This window comes from Diaporthe citri (assembly GCF_014595645.1).
Source record: "Diaporthe citri strain NFHF-8-4 chromosome Unknown scaffold_3, whole genome shotgun sequence".
NCBI lineage: Eukaryota > Fungi > Ascomycota > Sordariomycetes > Diaporthales > Diaporthaceae > Diaporthe > Diaporthe citri.
Window position 1 is genome coordinate 2,585,343 of NW_025064848.1, and position 14,844 is coordinate 2,600,186.

General features: G+C 57.1%; 4 protein-coding genes across 4 annotated transcripts; 2 read left to right on the top strand and 2 right to left on the bottom strand.

Moving 5' to 3' along the window:
- Positions 1 to 240: 240 nt before the first annotated feature.
- On the bottom strand, positions 241 to 812 carry INS49_008314 (uncharacterized protein; the record flags this gene model as incomplete). The annotated part of the gene is made up of 2 exons (XM_043169058.1): positions 241 to 291; positions 351 to 812. The coding sequence occupies 2 exons, from the start codon at positions 810 to 812 to the stop codon at positions 241 to 243; spliced, it is 513 nt and encodes a 170-aa protein (XP_043026738.1).
- Positions 813 to 2,111: 1,299 nt separating this feature from the next.
- INS49_008315 (uncharacterized protein) lies at positions 2,112 to 5,271 on the top strand (the record flags this gene model as incomplete). Its single annotated transcript, XM_043169059.1, has 3 exons — positions 2,112 to 2,267; positions 2,353 to 3,553; positions 3,692 to 5,271. The coding sequence occupies 3 exons, from the start codon at positions 2,112 to 2,114 to the stop codon at positions 5,269 to 5,271; spliced, it is 2,937 nt and encodes a 978-aa protein (XP_043026739.1).
- A 1,584-nt stretch (positions 5,272 to 6,855) lies between these two features.
- On the bottom strand, positions 6,856 to 8,771 carry INS49_008316 (uncharacterized protein; the record flags this gene model as incomplete). Its single annotated transcript, XM_043169060.1, has 4 exons — positions 6,856 to 6,872; positions 7,091 to 7,607; positions 7,703 to 8,012; positions 8,068 to 8,771. 4 exons carry the CDS (start codon positions 8,769 to 8,771, stop codon positions 6,856 to 6,858), a joined length of 1,548 nt encoding a protein of 515 aa, XP_043026740.1.
- Positions 8,772 to 9,942: 1,171 nt separating this feature from the next.
- On the top strand, positions 9,943 to 12,282 carry INS49_008317 (uncharacterized protein; the record flags this gene model as incomplete). The annotated part of the gene is made up of 2 exons (XM_043169061.1): positions 9,943 to 10,073; positions 12,033 to 12,282. The coding sequence occupies 2 exons, from the start codon at positions 9,943 to 9,945 to the stop codon at positions 12,280 to 12,282; spliced, it is 381 nt and encodes a 126-aa protein (XP_043026741.1).
- Between the last annotated feature and the right edge of the window lie 2,562 nt (positions 12,283 to 14,844).

Consider the following 14,844-nt stretch of genomic DNA (forward strand, 5'->3'; position numbering starts at 1 on the left):
TATCGTCACCTGCTATCCCCATTGTCTGCGAGTCCGCACGCTGCAGGCAGAATTAGGGGGACCGTGGCTTATTACAAGCCCGCCGCCTCGCCTTATCTCCCACAACACGTGGGCTAACATGTAATTTGCAATCCTGCAACCGCATGGCTAATGGGAATGGCCTCGTGCCCCCAGACCCACGCCGCCCTGCCCCCGGGACCGTAACCCGATGGCGAGCCTGGCATGAACCTCCCTCGCCCCTTACATCTGCAGTGCTGCGCTAGCAACGAGGCACAGAGCCAAAACCCCAATCTGGGCGAACCGTTAGTCAATGGGTCGTCTCCCTAGCACAGCTCCTGGCCTCAACGTACCGAGATCTTGTTGAACGCGCTGCGCACGGCGCTGTTGACATTGTCCACAGAGTCGCCCGCACCGCCAGTGCCCGACGGGGAGGCCCCACCGGTCGGCTCTGCCACGCCGCTTGCGTTCGCGTGGGTCATGTGGCCCATGTTATGGGTGGTTGTGATGGACCAGCTCATGCTAGAAGACGGCGAGGGGGGCGTCTGCGTGTCCACCACCAACGTGGTCGGCGTGCCGGAGACGTCCGAGACGTCGGACGGCATGATTGCCGTTGGCAGGGGTGTTGTTGCCTCCAGGGCCTGGCTGGCTGTGGTGGGCTCGGCAGTGGCATGCTCGGCAGTGGCGGGCTCGGCTGCGGTCACGCTGTTGCCGTCCCCTGTCACTGACATTTCGTGGCCGGGCGGCATTGAGTCCATGTCCTGGGCCAGGGCCACTGAGCCCGCGAGAGCCAGCACGAATAATCGTGAAGCCATGGTGGATGAAGATGGTGATAGTGGATGTTCTCAAAGCGAGTGCCCAGAGCACGCGTTGGACAAGTTTCGTCGGCTGGTATGGTAGCGGGTAATGGTGGTAGGCTTCGACAAATATGTCAGGTCCGGCTGTGGTTAACGCCCTTTCCTGACAGTCGAGGACGGCAGGCTGCCCGTGGCTTAAGAAACAAGCCGGCGAACAAAAGGAGGGACGGAAGGACGAGCCAGTCAGGGCTGCGATGATGTCCTCTGAAAACAGGGAATGTGTGCCGTCATGCCTGGACCCTTTCGCCGTCCTCGCCTCCCAATGTTGTCAAAGACCGGGTTCTGCAGAAGCCGCAAACGATGCAAGGCTTCGTGGCAAGTGGCCTGCAAGCATGGAGACAAGACAAAGGATGAACACCAAGCGGCCGGCCGGGAACGAGGGGCGACCAGAGTATCGACGAACGGGTGGACGAGGCCGCCACGAAACGAGAGAGGGGCTCCCGAGTTGAGAATGCTGACGTCGGCTTGCGCAGGGACGAAAGACGGAAGACGAGCTGCTGAAACCGACATGTCAAATAACCCAAGATTCCCTGGTACTGATCCGTTCCCGACGCGTTCTTATTGAGGACTGTTTGGGGAGATGTATTGTGATCGGACCGACGATTGCAACTGAGACATTTCGAATCTATCCACAGCACGTCTTGTGCACCCGGACCGCCACGAGGCAAGGCGAGGGAGAGAAATGCTGCGGCCGCGCAAATGGGGTGAGAGATGAAGGAGTAGTACAGCGGCACGCAAAGCAATGTGAGACATGGCCCTTTTTTACGGTCATCTCACTCAGCTTCTCAACGGGCAGCGGGATTCGTGCACTACATGGTTTCTCGCCTGCTGTTTCCTGTGTGCCTCGAGATTTTGATCCAGATACGTAAACCTCCAATGGTTGAGTCACGGCAGGGCATAGGACGCGGGAGAAGTGACTTCGAATCGTGAGTCACATATAACGATGTAGGTATGAGTATACATGTCTATGTCTATGTATATATATATATCAAGTACACGCATGCATGTATTCATGTACCGTCTGATGTTTGACGGTGCTATTGAACCTGCCTACTCCTTGCAGAGGTACCCAGGTACCTGGCAGATAGATTGCCGCACGGATGAGCTAGGGGGTTTGAGTGGAATGCAATGCACGTCATGGCTGGGTTTCTTATCGGGAACGATAAGCGGACTGCTCCATAAAGTTTTCAACGGGCCTCGCCTCCGTAACAACTTCACAGTGCCACACACCCACCCTTTTGAGTGTCCTATTCCATCATGCGAATACCTGCCGCCGGGTCATACGTCTGCTGGAGCTGTCTATCAAGAGGTGCTCACTCGGAGCTCCCATCCCAAAGAGCGGCAGGACTGGCCAGAAGTAGCCTCCGAGGTAATGCTGCACGCGGTCATGCCGCGTTTCTGGTCAACCGCAGGGTAAGCACCCCGTACCATTTGTGACAGCCCTCAACTTTTAATTCTGCTGTGCAGCTCTGTATCTGACATTACTTGTGATGTGAAGGCCTTTGCGACCGTACAAGAAACGCCCCAGGCAGGCTCAGAAGATGGCTTCGTCCCGAAAATCCGCCAGCGGCTGCGACAATGGGAGGCCGAGAACGAGGCACCAGCCCCTAAAGGCGTACCCGCAGACTACGGCAGCTCAGGAAAAGTACGGAACTTGCTCACAAGGGCTCGCCACCTTGATGAGCTGAGGCTGGATGAAGGAGAAGGCGCAGACCTGGAACAGCCGCTCCCCGACAGTGACAGTTTCCTCGATCTCCTCCCTCCGCCATCCGAATTCAAAGCCGGCGACTTGATCGAGCTTCAGGAAGATAGCGACAGGGCAGCAATCTTGGCCATATGTCTCGGGAATCTCCACGGGATCTACCACTTCTACACGATCACTGGAAAGTGGCATCCCACTCCCAAAACATCGTCGAACTTTGTGGTCAGGGACTTCGTTGGCGCGCAATTGCTCCAGCCCATCGTTGACAAACTACCAAAGGAGGCCTTACCCTTCGAGACGTTGAGGGCGATGAAAGAGCTTAAGATGGGTCCGGACCGCGAATCTGGTGGTGCGCTTCTGCACGTCATGCTCAAGTTTCAACAGAAAGCGGAAGCCGCTGTTCAACAATATGCCATCCGCCTCGAAAACGCTCACGAGATTCTGTCCAAAGGCCACGACAGGTACCTCACGCTGGACCAAGTCGCAACTAGTTTGATCGACCGGCGAAGAAAAGGGGAGGACAAGAGCATTCCTATTCACACCTTATTTGCTGTTCACCGCACTATCATGACCAACGACGTCGGATTCCGACTGGTCGGTGCACTGGGCCCAACCAGGAAGACTGTATACGAAGTGACGCCGGCTGAAGATGTTATTCTGATACACAACATGCAGACATTGGTCAGGCTCTTCACCGACATCCCCGGAAAAGTGAAAATGCCGCTGTCTGCTTTGAAATCGTCTGTGTTGAGTCAAAGCCAGATAGGCCGCTTCGTTCTGAAGGCCAGGGATGCTATTGACCAGAGCCGGCGGTACCGTGACTGGACGCCCCACGGGACTCTAAGCCCTTCGAAGATACCCAGGCCGCCCCTCAGAACGGAATGGACTGACATCGACTTGAGCATCTTGCATTTCGTGCACCTATGGGCTGGCTACGATCAATTCTCGCTCTCCTCGAGCTTCCAAACGATAGGTTCCACGATTCTGAGGGCTCTTGGTAGGTACAGAGACAGTGAATTCTTGTCTACCAGCACTGGATGGACGTTTTTGCAGGAAGTTGGGTACCTGAGCCCTTGGGAGATCCGCTCACGCTACACCCAACGCATTCCAGGAACAGCAGTATCTCGGAAGACAGGTTTCGAGCGTGTGCAGCTGGGGCCAGTTGGCATTTCGGCTCATTTGACGCCGGACCGTTTCGCGGGCAAGCGCAAGGAGTGGACTGATCACAGGGTGTTTGCGATTGACGCTCGAGACACAGTCGATATTGACGACGCCGTGTCTATTGAGAAGACCAACAACCCGGACGAGCATTGGATTCACGTCCATGTAGCAGATCCTGCGTCCCGGATTCAGCATAATTCAAATCTCGGACGGCGCGCTCAGCTGTTGCCGCTCAACTTGTACCTCTCGGGACACCAGTCCAACATCTGGGGTGTGGGCAGTGAGGTCCAGGAGTTGTTTTCCCTCGGTCCTGACAAGCCTTGCCTCACCTTCAGCGGCAGGGTGAACAATGATGGCGAGCTCCTGGAGTACACTGTCACCCCAGGTCAGCTCAAAGACCTCATTTTCATCACCCCCGAGGAGGTCAACCACACTGTCGGGTTTGAAGATCCCAGGCGCCCCCCGGCGTGGTCTAGCACGGAGAGCTTCCAAGTGGGCCAGCCACCCCCCAAGAAACCCGAGAATAGGAAGATGGTAACTGGCTCCGAGCTTCGACAAGATGAACTTGAATCACTCGAGGCGCTTCATCGGCTCGCAATCGCCATTCGCGACAGGCGTCTGGCCAAGGGCTCCGTGCCACTTTTCCCACTGCGCGCCGACGCCAAGGCCTGGTTTGATGATACCTCAATCGACGAGGCATCATCGGGTCTCATGACCTGCAACGGCGATCCATCCATCAGCATAGGCTGGGACGTTGGCAGCGAGGCCCCTCTGGTGACCAACACCATGGTCCTAGCAGGCGAGATAGCCGCACGGTGGTGTGCGGACCGCAAAATCCCCATCCCCTTCGTCAAGCAATCCGCGGCCGAAAGGAACTCGGAGCTGCTCAAGGCATACACCGAGAGGGTCTACTACCCGGCCCTGCTCCGCGGAGAACGGCCCAGCATGGACCAATCCAGGCAGTTCTACGACCTCGTCGGCCCAGACGAGGTGTCCACGCGGCCGGGCCCGCACTTCATCCTGGGTGTGGATGCCTACGCCAAGGTGACGTCGCCACTGCGGCGATACTCGGACCTCGTGGCGCACTGGCAGATCGAGCAGGCGCTCCTGCAGGACAATGGGGAAGGAAGCAAGGTGGCGGTGCAGAAGCTGCCGTTCAGCAAGAGAGAGCTCGACACGGAGGTGCTCCCCTGGATGGTGCTCCGGCAGCGCATCATCGGGCGCCTGGGCAACGTGGACGGCAACCACGCCTACATGCACCAGGCCCTCTTCCGGGCATGGAAGTACCCCTCCGAGCACGACTCGAGGCTGCCGGACACCTTCCGGTTCACCGCAAAACGCGCCGGGGGCGGGTTCGTCACGGGCTGGTTGGACTGGTTCGGGCTCGATGTGCTCATGGTCCAGGACGGGTTGGGAAGGCTGGGGGTCACGGTGAGTGACATCAGGATGGGCGATGTTTTCGAGGTCAAGCTGAAGGACGTCAATGTCCACGTGGCCGAGGTACTTGTTGAGGCGGTGGGGAGGGCCAGCGCGCAGGAGCACAGCGGGGTTTGATATAGTCCTCGACGCAGAGCTCAAGGCCACAGCGGAAGCTGAGTAGGCGGGCTAGACGGGCGGTTTGCCCCTTAGCCCCGGGTTTGATGAGCGGCTGTGAAGCACATACCCCGCGGCTTCAAACAACATACACGGTATATAAAAGGCTCCACATAGGCATCCTAGTGCACTAACAATGTACAATATATGTATTCGACGATATTGACGACACATACAACCACGTATACTGGAACATGTCTCTTCAACACTTGCAGTTCGCTACGAGATAGGGAGTCATTGTGCTTGGTCTCTTCCCCCTTTCGGGAAAGCTGAACAGATTCGACCCAGGAGTCGAGTGGCCTCCTCTCCAACGTAACGCATAAGGAGCGGGGATGATGTGACGTGGACGGGGCCCATGATGGAAAATGAAGATAGATTAAGATCTCACAGTCATTCCAGGTCTCGCGACAGCTCGGGCCAGAGGCGTGTGGACGAAACCGTTTCCGCCCTCTCTCGCAACACCTCATCGCCAGTTTTGCTTGGTCAATGCGCATGTCGCCTGCCCTTCCTTCGCTTTTCTGCTTTCTGCTTTTGCTTCTCAAAGATTCGATCAGATCACAGGACAATGGCTTGTCAATTTACTCCGCCAGGAACATCCCGACTCCAGATACACGTGCGCAAGTGTTCACGTCCAAGTTTCTCTCTTTCTCGGTGGCGGGCATCCCACGCTAGCAGGACGCCAGCAGGACGCCATTCGAGTTGGATGCTCCTATCTATCAAGGGGCGGTCTGTCGCCCCTTGGCTTACAGACCCCCGTGATCTCCTTGGCCCAAGTTCGTCCTTCCGTCCGTTACCCATTGATATATCCTCTGGTAAACGCCCCTTGACCCCCCCCCCCCCCCCCAAAATGACTTTTCCCCTCCTATTATTTCTTTTATACGCACCCCGCTTGAACATTCGATCCGCGCGCGTCATGCCGATATCAACAAGGCGCAACAAGAAAAGAGAATGAACGAAGAATAAGAACCGAAATCCCTCATGCATCTGCCGAGAAATGTGTGCGATGAGTCGTGACCGTTCACAACGCCGCAAAATGAGTTTGAATTGGGCCATTTTCCCGACCTGCCCCACAGGCCAATAAACAGCCGAATAAAAATGGCCTTCACCGGATGAGCAGCCGCTGCTGCACGGCAGGCGAGGATGAAAGTTAATGTTCGTAAACGCCGTCCGCGATGCTGGTGTCGAGTCTTTATGTGGAGATCAGATCTCACTCGACTCGAATGCTAGATTTGGTCCAAGCCGAATATGCCGTTGTCCATGCAAGATGCAAGACCGGCAGATGTCGTAGTTGGCGGTGGGAAAGAAAATGGCAACGTCCAACAAATGCCCTATGCTCAAATGCATCCAAGACGCTATCGTACAATCGCTCGCTAGATACAATGGCTGGTCTGGGTTGTGGGTAGGCAGAAGAGACGTGCTGAAAGGCCGCATTTAGACGGGGAGATAGCCCTGGTGCGGGAAGCTCTTAGTCTTTACGAGGGAATCGGAGGTTGACCTCTGCGAAGCCTTTTTCTGAACAAGCAAGTCAACATCATCTCCTCCATCCTACATTCCAGACAACACTGTTGAATATGGTTAGCAAACCTGAACAACCGAGAACCTCGGGGATTTTGCTCGGTTCGTATGGCAGATCCGAGGAGGGTTCTGGGCGCGGAAGGTACATACTGGGCGATGTCTCGGGCCGTATTCACCGTATCAAGGACGAAGCCAACGATGCCTTCCGATGCCGTTTCACCTTCTTCATAGGGCATGAACATACCTGATTCCGTCCGTCTCATACCGGAGGGTGCCGCATTCAAGCTGCTCGATGAAGTGGTGCGGCGGAATCCAGAGGCAGAAAGTCCGCCCGGAGGCGGCGATCTCAAGCCATCGCTGAATTCTGCGCAGTCATCCTCCTCCTCCTCCTCCTCCTCCTCGTCCTCATCATCAATGAAAAACATCTTGGACGATGGCTTCGACGGCCGTAGGGTCTCCTGCGACGACGATGGTGACATGACGGGGCTCCTGTACGAGTGCTTCATGGCCGTTTCAGGTGGTTCGGGTGTATCCTCTCGGTATTTGAGTGTTGTCGGGGGTAGCATGTTAATGCTCTTCTTCTCAGCTTTGCCGTGACTGCTCGTTTTCCTCCTCAGAATCGGCCTCCGTTTTTTGGTGGTCGCTTTCTTCATCATGATACCATCGTCCGAGTCGCTACCATAGTTATATCGGTCTGTGTCAACATCATCGTCATCGTCGTCACCCTTGATGTCAACAGCGATGCACTGCTCGACCTTCTCATTGAAGTGAATGTGCTTGCGCTCGCTGTTAGGCGAGATGACACCCGAGGTTGACGTCGATGGCCCGGTACTTAATTGGTCCCTACTCAACCGCCGTGACGAGAAGGAAATGTGACATAGTCAGTGGCAGCCCGCTCGAATCTGGGCCTTGGTGAGACTCTGATACCGCGAGGCATTTCCTTTTGTTGAGCTTGAACAGCCGCTGCAGCCTGCTTGATCAGGGACGAGGATGACAAGGACTTTTGCAGCATGATCTCCGACATGCTCCGTTTCTTCAGGATCGGTTTCTTTTTGGACTGTGACTGTATGAAAGAGTTGGATTTGGACAAGCCAGTGGATGTTTCGTCATGTTTAGGACGTGAGAGATCACTCGTCTTGCCGGTCAGTAGGGGCCCGTACAGCCAGGTAACATCACAGTCCTTGAGCCTACGCCAAAAGTCAGCGGTTTGGGACTACAATCGGAGTGAGGGTCATAACATACCAGTTGAGCGTCTCGGGGGAGACGGTCTTGAGGTTGTTCTTTGCTTTGATCCATGTCCTCCAAGACGCATTCTCTAGCCGTGCAGAATTGCCGCCAAAGCCATCCCTGTTGGAAATGATGTGCTTCCAGGACGACCAGATGTCCTCCTCCTTCCAGTCATGGGACAGGTAGTCGACATGACGAGTGGGTTGTGCCCCAACTGCAGTGTCGTCTACAGCACCACCGGTGGGATCACAGTAAGACTCAGGGGTCTCAGGATTCGAGTTTGTGGTCGATGGTTCGTAACCAGGGGAGTTCGCTGTGCGAGGGCTGGGTGGAGGTTCCAATTCTTCTGGTGTTGGCGGGCCTAGATATGCATTGTACGCGGGGAAGACAATGTCGCTCTCGTCGCCCAAGTCGTGCAACAGGCCGTTATCGCAGCCCTCGCTGTCCGTCGAGAGCGACAGGTTGCTCGCAGGGGTGGAGGAACAGGAATGGTCGGCTGTCGACGCATGTATTGTTTGTGGCGAGGACGGCGCAGTGGAGAGCTGCGAGTCGCCGAAGATTTTGACGGGATGCGGGTAGAGATCATGTATCCTCGAGGCAGAAGATGAACCGTGGAGAACGCCATTTTGCCTGGGCCCGAATCTCGACTGGGAATGAGATCGACGCAGCGCAGAGGGTGCGAAGTAGCTACTCTCTTCCGAAGTTATTACCACCGCCATCTTGACGGACAACCACCGGCGATCAATTGGACGTGGCGTCCAACGTCACCGTCAATATTTGCCCGTGTTTTGAGAGAGGGGATTCCGTCATCTGTATGCCACCAATCCTGGTCAGGGGGGGAGCGTGCTGTCACTTGTGCGGTGCGCCTTTGAGGTGTAGGAAGACACTGCAGCTTCACAGCCGACTTGTTGTGCCGGCTTCGTTCTGCTGGAGACTGGTTGTGTTGTGAGAAGCCGATCCTGTGCAGCGGCGGGTTGTGAATTGCACGACAACCAGCGATGGTCAAGGGTGTGGAGAAATTGTGTGAGGGTGCCTGGCTGGAGGTGGGCCTTGGGCGGCCAGGTTGGTTTATCTGGCAGCGGAGGTTGGGTGAGGAAAAGGTGGGTGAGGGGAGATATAGGTCCAGAAGTCCCGAGTCGGGCGGCCAGAACACACGCCCAGGTGAGTGGCAGCGCGGTGCCGATCTGAAGAGGGTGGTGGGTGCGTGGGTGTCTCGAGTCTGCGGGTCTCAGGGTGGTCAGGACAAAAGCTGCATGACTGAGGGCGTGGAGAGAGATATCGCAGATGACTCGAAGGGGGGATTTCTGGGGCTTTGCTGGATGGCGGAGGGCGGTGGTCGGAGAAGACCCAGAGGGCAAAGCACCAAACAGACTTCGGCAAGCACTCAAGAACCGGGACAATGGGGGGGAGGCGGCGGGTCCAAGACTTAAAAGTGTGGGATGTGGAAAAGTGAATGGAGGATTGCGTGGGTTGGACGTGAAAGGTCTGGGGTCCTTGCCGATCCCAGAAGGTCTGGGTCTGGGCTCTGCGATTGCAGGGCGCCGCGCAGCACGGCTACAAGAGTACATGGGTACACGGCCGACTACACGGTACAGGGTACCTGTGTAGGGTGCCTGTGTAGAGCAGAGCGGTGGTGGTGAGCGCCCCAGGTGGGGAGACGGAGAGAGGGAGGACAGGGCAGGCTGGGGGGGGCTAACCTGAGCGGGTAGCTCGGCCTGGAGCCACTAGGACCACTTGGGCAGTGGCTTTGCCTGGCCAGCACGCGTGGGGGGAGGGGGGAAGGGAAGAGACTTGGGTGTGGTGCTGCCAGTGGGCCACTGGCACTTGGCACTGGCACTCTCGCACTCGGGCCCGGCTGGCCACCTGACGGTAAATCCCAATTTGCTCGACATGCCATATCAGCCTGCCTACCGAGACATCTATCGCTCGAGCGTCGGCCCTGGCCTGGCCAAAGATGCTCCCGCTGCACCCACGACAATCTACGACACGGGACTGCCAGCGCAGCAATTGCACTTGGTTGCGTGCCTTGACGTCGTAGCGCAATAATGCGAAGGGTGGCCCGAAGGACGTGGGATGAAGGGGGTGGGGGGGTAGGGGGGTCAACCGATGTGAACGACATGACAGGGAGGGTGGGTTTTTGGTTGGCCCTCGACGATGCCGACTCCTGCGATAGATAGGCCAGGACCAGGAGGACTGACTAACTCGAGTACAGGCCCCGTCACAGCACACGGTTCTGGCAAGTTCAAGCAGACAGGTATCAGGCTGGTAGTGCGCAGCGGGTAGTAAGTAGTAGGCTGGGGGGCAGGAAGGGCATCGGGACCAGGCCGAGGGTGTGCGCATGTGGCTCGCGGTTCTAGAGCTCCCAGCCTGCTGCAGACGGGGCAGCAGCAAGCTTCGCTCACAACTCATGCACGATAAACAACCGGCACGGACGAGCACTATGCCTAGGTTAAGCGAGCGGGCAGGTTGGCGGGTGAGTGGACGAGTGGTGGGCTATGTATGTGAGTATGGATGTGTGTATGTACGTACGTATGCATATGTGTGTGAGTTTGTCTGCAGCATGGCCAGGCGCACCCGGAGGAGAGAACAAAACGGTCAGATGGAGGCACGGAGGCATGGATGGATGGAATCTGTGGGGAGGGGGGAACGCCATTTGAGATTCAACCTTGCAGTCTCTCTTTGGAAGGGAGGGCGGCGTGGTCAGCCTTCGAACCGAACGCAGCCTTGGGGTTCCAAGGTTGTCGTCCGTTTGGCGGCTTCCAAAGACTGGTAGGCTATCAGACCGAAGGCGTGAGGGGACATGTCTGCGTGCCATGCAAGTGACTGACGCGCTGCAGCCCAGAACGCCCGCTGTGCCACAGAAGCCCGGCTAGACAAGAAACGTCTGTAAGGAATACCGGCTCTAGGTATGTGGTACCTACATGGCAGCGACTGGGCGGTGAACATGGGCCGCTGGGCACCTGGGCATTGGACGGGACAGGGTGATGGGCTAGTGGGCTATCTGACTATTGGGCCTGTCCAGGGACGAGGCGGGTTGAATTGCCTCTGAGCAAAAAAGCAAAAAGGGTAGCACGAGATGGGGGAATGAACGTGCGGATTGCGGAGTGCAGGATGAGATGCAGCATCGAAGCAGGGGACAGCCAGGGACGTGATTCGCCCCCGTTGGCTTCCCACCGAGCCACCGTGTTTGTCCGAGCGCCTTGTGTGCGCAACAGCACTGCGTACTGTGTACAGTGTAGGCGATGGGTTGAGCTGCTGGCTGCTGGGGAAGGGGCAGGACAACAATGATCATGATCATGTAGGTACATGCGCACATCGATCGATAGTGATTGTCATTGTTCTCGCCTTGTTATCTGTATCCGGCCCTCTGTTCCCTCTGTTCCAACGAATGCCTCTTTTCCTCTTCCGTGGTCTGTGGTTGACCGGTCAGGTGTAGTAGGTACAGATAGGTGTACCAGGTCGTCATGCGACCGGCGATAAGCGACAGGCGACAGGCGACAAGGCCGGCTGGTGGTCAGGGCTGGTCCGGTACCTCGGGAAGGGAAATAGAGAGAGAGAGAGGGAACCGTACGAGCAGAGCACCTCGGTAATCGGTCGTCTGGAATATGGGGCCTTGGCATGGGCGGCCGGGGGGGGGGGCAAAAAAGGGTCAAGATGTGCCCGCTGAGGAATTCTCTTCAAGTCTAACTACCTAGCGGATGGGGCCTCCCCGGGTCAGACACGGCCAGCTGGCAGGTTCGCAGTGGCAGAGTGGGAGCGGGAGTGAGAGAGATGAAAATCTCTTGATTTGCCTTCGCCTCTTGCCTCAGAGATGGTCACGGGACGATGAATGACTGGCTTGGGGTTCGTTCCTGCGCTTCCCCGTGTCACCCGCCCGCGCGGCCCGTGGGGATGGGGGTCCGGAATGCTAATTCAATGCGGCCTGCTTGGGCCAGTTCGTGCTGATTGCTGATGCCGATGCTGACGCTGACGAGGACCAGGAAGGGAACGGGGACGAAGGACGAGGATGTCGTGACTTTGTGCGTGGGTGTCACTCGTGTACGGGATACCTCACACTCACTCCCCGCGGCTGAAGAGGGCGGCGAGCCGGCCAAGGACAGAGAGGTCACTTGGTCCGGCCTGGCGTGGTTCCACGAGCACTCTTCACAGATACCTCTGTCGACAACAGACCAGGCCGACTACGTAGACTGTGTTATGCGGCGAGAAAAGCTTTGGCATGAAGCCCGTTAGCACCATGCTCTCCCCGGATGTTACGTCCATTTCCCTCCTGCTGGGCAAACCTTAGGCTTATTAGCTGGCAAGGGCAGGCACGCACTGTAATGAAATGATAATGGAGCTGGGAGCTGACGTTCTCAGCCTGTCCTGCCTGCCTGTGCTGTCTCAGCCAGTGCGGGGGTCACACTGGGGAATGTCTTAGGTTCTGATGAATCCGGGGGTGATCGATGTCCAGAATTCCCACAAACGGGCCTGCCAACCTGGGGATGGATGGATCTTCGCCGGGGGGATGGGGGGTCGCCCGTTATGGCGTGGCCTCATGGAATTGGGTGATCAGAGCTCTCACCGTCCAAACTGGAGCCCCCAGATCAGCAATCCAGCAGCCAGGGCAGGGACTTTGCAACAAGTGGTCTGCCCGGGGCTGAGACTTGCTTGATGATCGATTGATGTCATTCACCAGCATGCCAGACGGCACAAGATACTGCCAGTTTCACTCCTTTGCTCACAATTGAAGGCTATCTGTCCTCTCCTGACGTCTTTATATTGTTTTTCCTTTGCAGGCAGTCCAGGCAGTCCAGGCAGTCTGTCCGTCTGTCCGTCTTGCAGGAAGTCTGGATGGTCTGTTGTGTTATGGAATCGGCCCACCCCGGGCCTGGCCACACACGGGCCCAGCCTTGTGACGTTGACGTCTCGCTTCGTCGAGGCTGATCAACGGCACCCAGGCCAAGTGCGAATCTGGAAACAGTCGGCTCGGCCATCGCTGGCTGACGGGTGCCATTAGGCCGGGCTCGTACTAATTGCCATCGACCCAATGCGAGCTGCTGGGAGCCGTGTAACAGTCCTGCGCCAGGGAACTGTCTCCTTGTCCTGCCCAGGAGCTCCCTTCCCCTTGTTTGATACGCATTGGTGAGGCCGAGGAGGGAGATGGACCGACTCTAGATTCGAAGCCAGACTTCGATCAAGACTACCTTTCCGCTAGCAGGTTCGGCAACCCGCCTGGTGAACCCTGAAGACCACACAAACCATCCAGACCGTCTGCAGCACTGGGCGAGCCGCCCATGGTCGTCCTGGGGCCGGCATGGTCGCATGCGTCTCGTCGACCGCTGGTGGTTCATGTCCTATCTTTGCTCAATCCCCGCCTCTCGCTTTATCTCCACGCCGGCTGGCCGGGAGCCTCTCGGGAGCCTCTCAGGTATCTGCCTCCATTGTCGTCCGGCTTCGAGTCGCCTCGACCAGAAACACTAGCCCGTCCGTCCGTCGGCAAATGTCACGGCCAGGGTTCCGGATTGTTCCGCATATGAGTCTGCAACCCGGCCGTCCATGGCATCCTTGGAGCTGCAGACGAGATGGCGCCAACCTTCAGAGCTACTCCCGGCCAGTCCTCTAGCTACATGAGATAGTCCGAGCTAAACCTCCGTCCACCAAGCTATGTCCTTCTGTTCTCTGCGGCCTTGCTGGCACCGGGCTGCATTAGACGCAACCTCAGCGATATGTTCACGTCGAGGGAGTGACCTTATGTCCTCTCACCCGTCACATCGTTTGTCTCGACAATGTGTAGGGCAACGAACCTACGCGCACACCACGCCATGCAGATATGCACATGAGAAACAGGGCGCCGTCTTGGCCGCGATCGAACCAGACGCATGGATTGGACAACACGGACCGCGTAGCTCGTCACCGAGCGATCCTGTACAGTGCTTACGATACCGGCTCGACAGCTGGGCGAGATTGCAACCTCTCGACGAGATCAATTGGAGTCGTCTGTCAGGGCATTGATTGATGTCTTGGTGCCGATCCTTCGCCATTGTGCATAGATATTCGACAGTCCAGACCAGGTGCGGCAAGGGCTGTCCACGACGAGCCGCACAAAGGCCCTATCGACACAGTAAGGGGAGCGGCATTTACCTATCCTCCCACTTCCCTGACTCTGCAGCCAAGCCGAATTCAATCTGTCCTCCCTGATGACCGATGACATAGAGGCAGGCAGCCGGGATCAAGGCAGGATGCAGCCCAAGGCTCAATTCAACTTTTCCCCAGACGCTTGGGCAAATTGCCATCTGAGAGTACACAAACCCTCGTCCCTTGATGAGTGCCATCCCAGATTGCCTCATCCCTGCAGACTCCCGTCCGCTACGACTCAGCAGACATCTGGTGCCAGGCTCGTTGGTGTCCTAGGGAGCCAATCCTACGAGCCATAAGCAGCATCAACCAGTATCAAAACCAAGCACATCAGATACCCTAAAGCCGGCTAATCTGGCCGGTGCCTGAAACCAACGGGATATCAGGGTCAAAGCCGTGACTCGCACCCACATCTCGTGGGGTTTAGACTTTCGTCCGAATAGGGCGGTGAGGAGTAGTTCACGTCCCGACTGACTAGATCTTGTTTGATGGCTGAGATGGTTCTTCTTTGACCAAATGCTACTACCCCCTGGCCGGGGAGGAGCTGACCTGTGAGGGATGCGCAATTGCTCGTGCCATCTCCGGACGGTACGATAGGCTGATCTAGGGCGAGACGTGACGCGAGCACAGCTGCAGCCCGAGACTCTCGGAGGTTTTTTCCCGACTAACGCCAGGCGC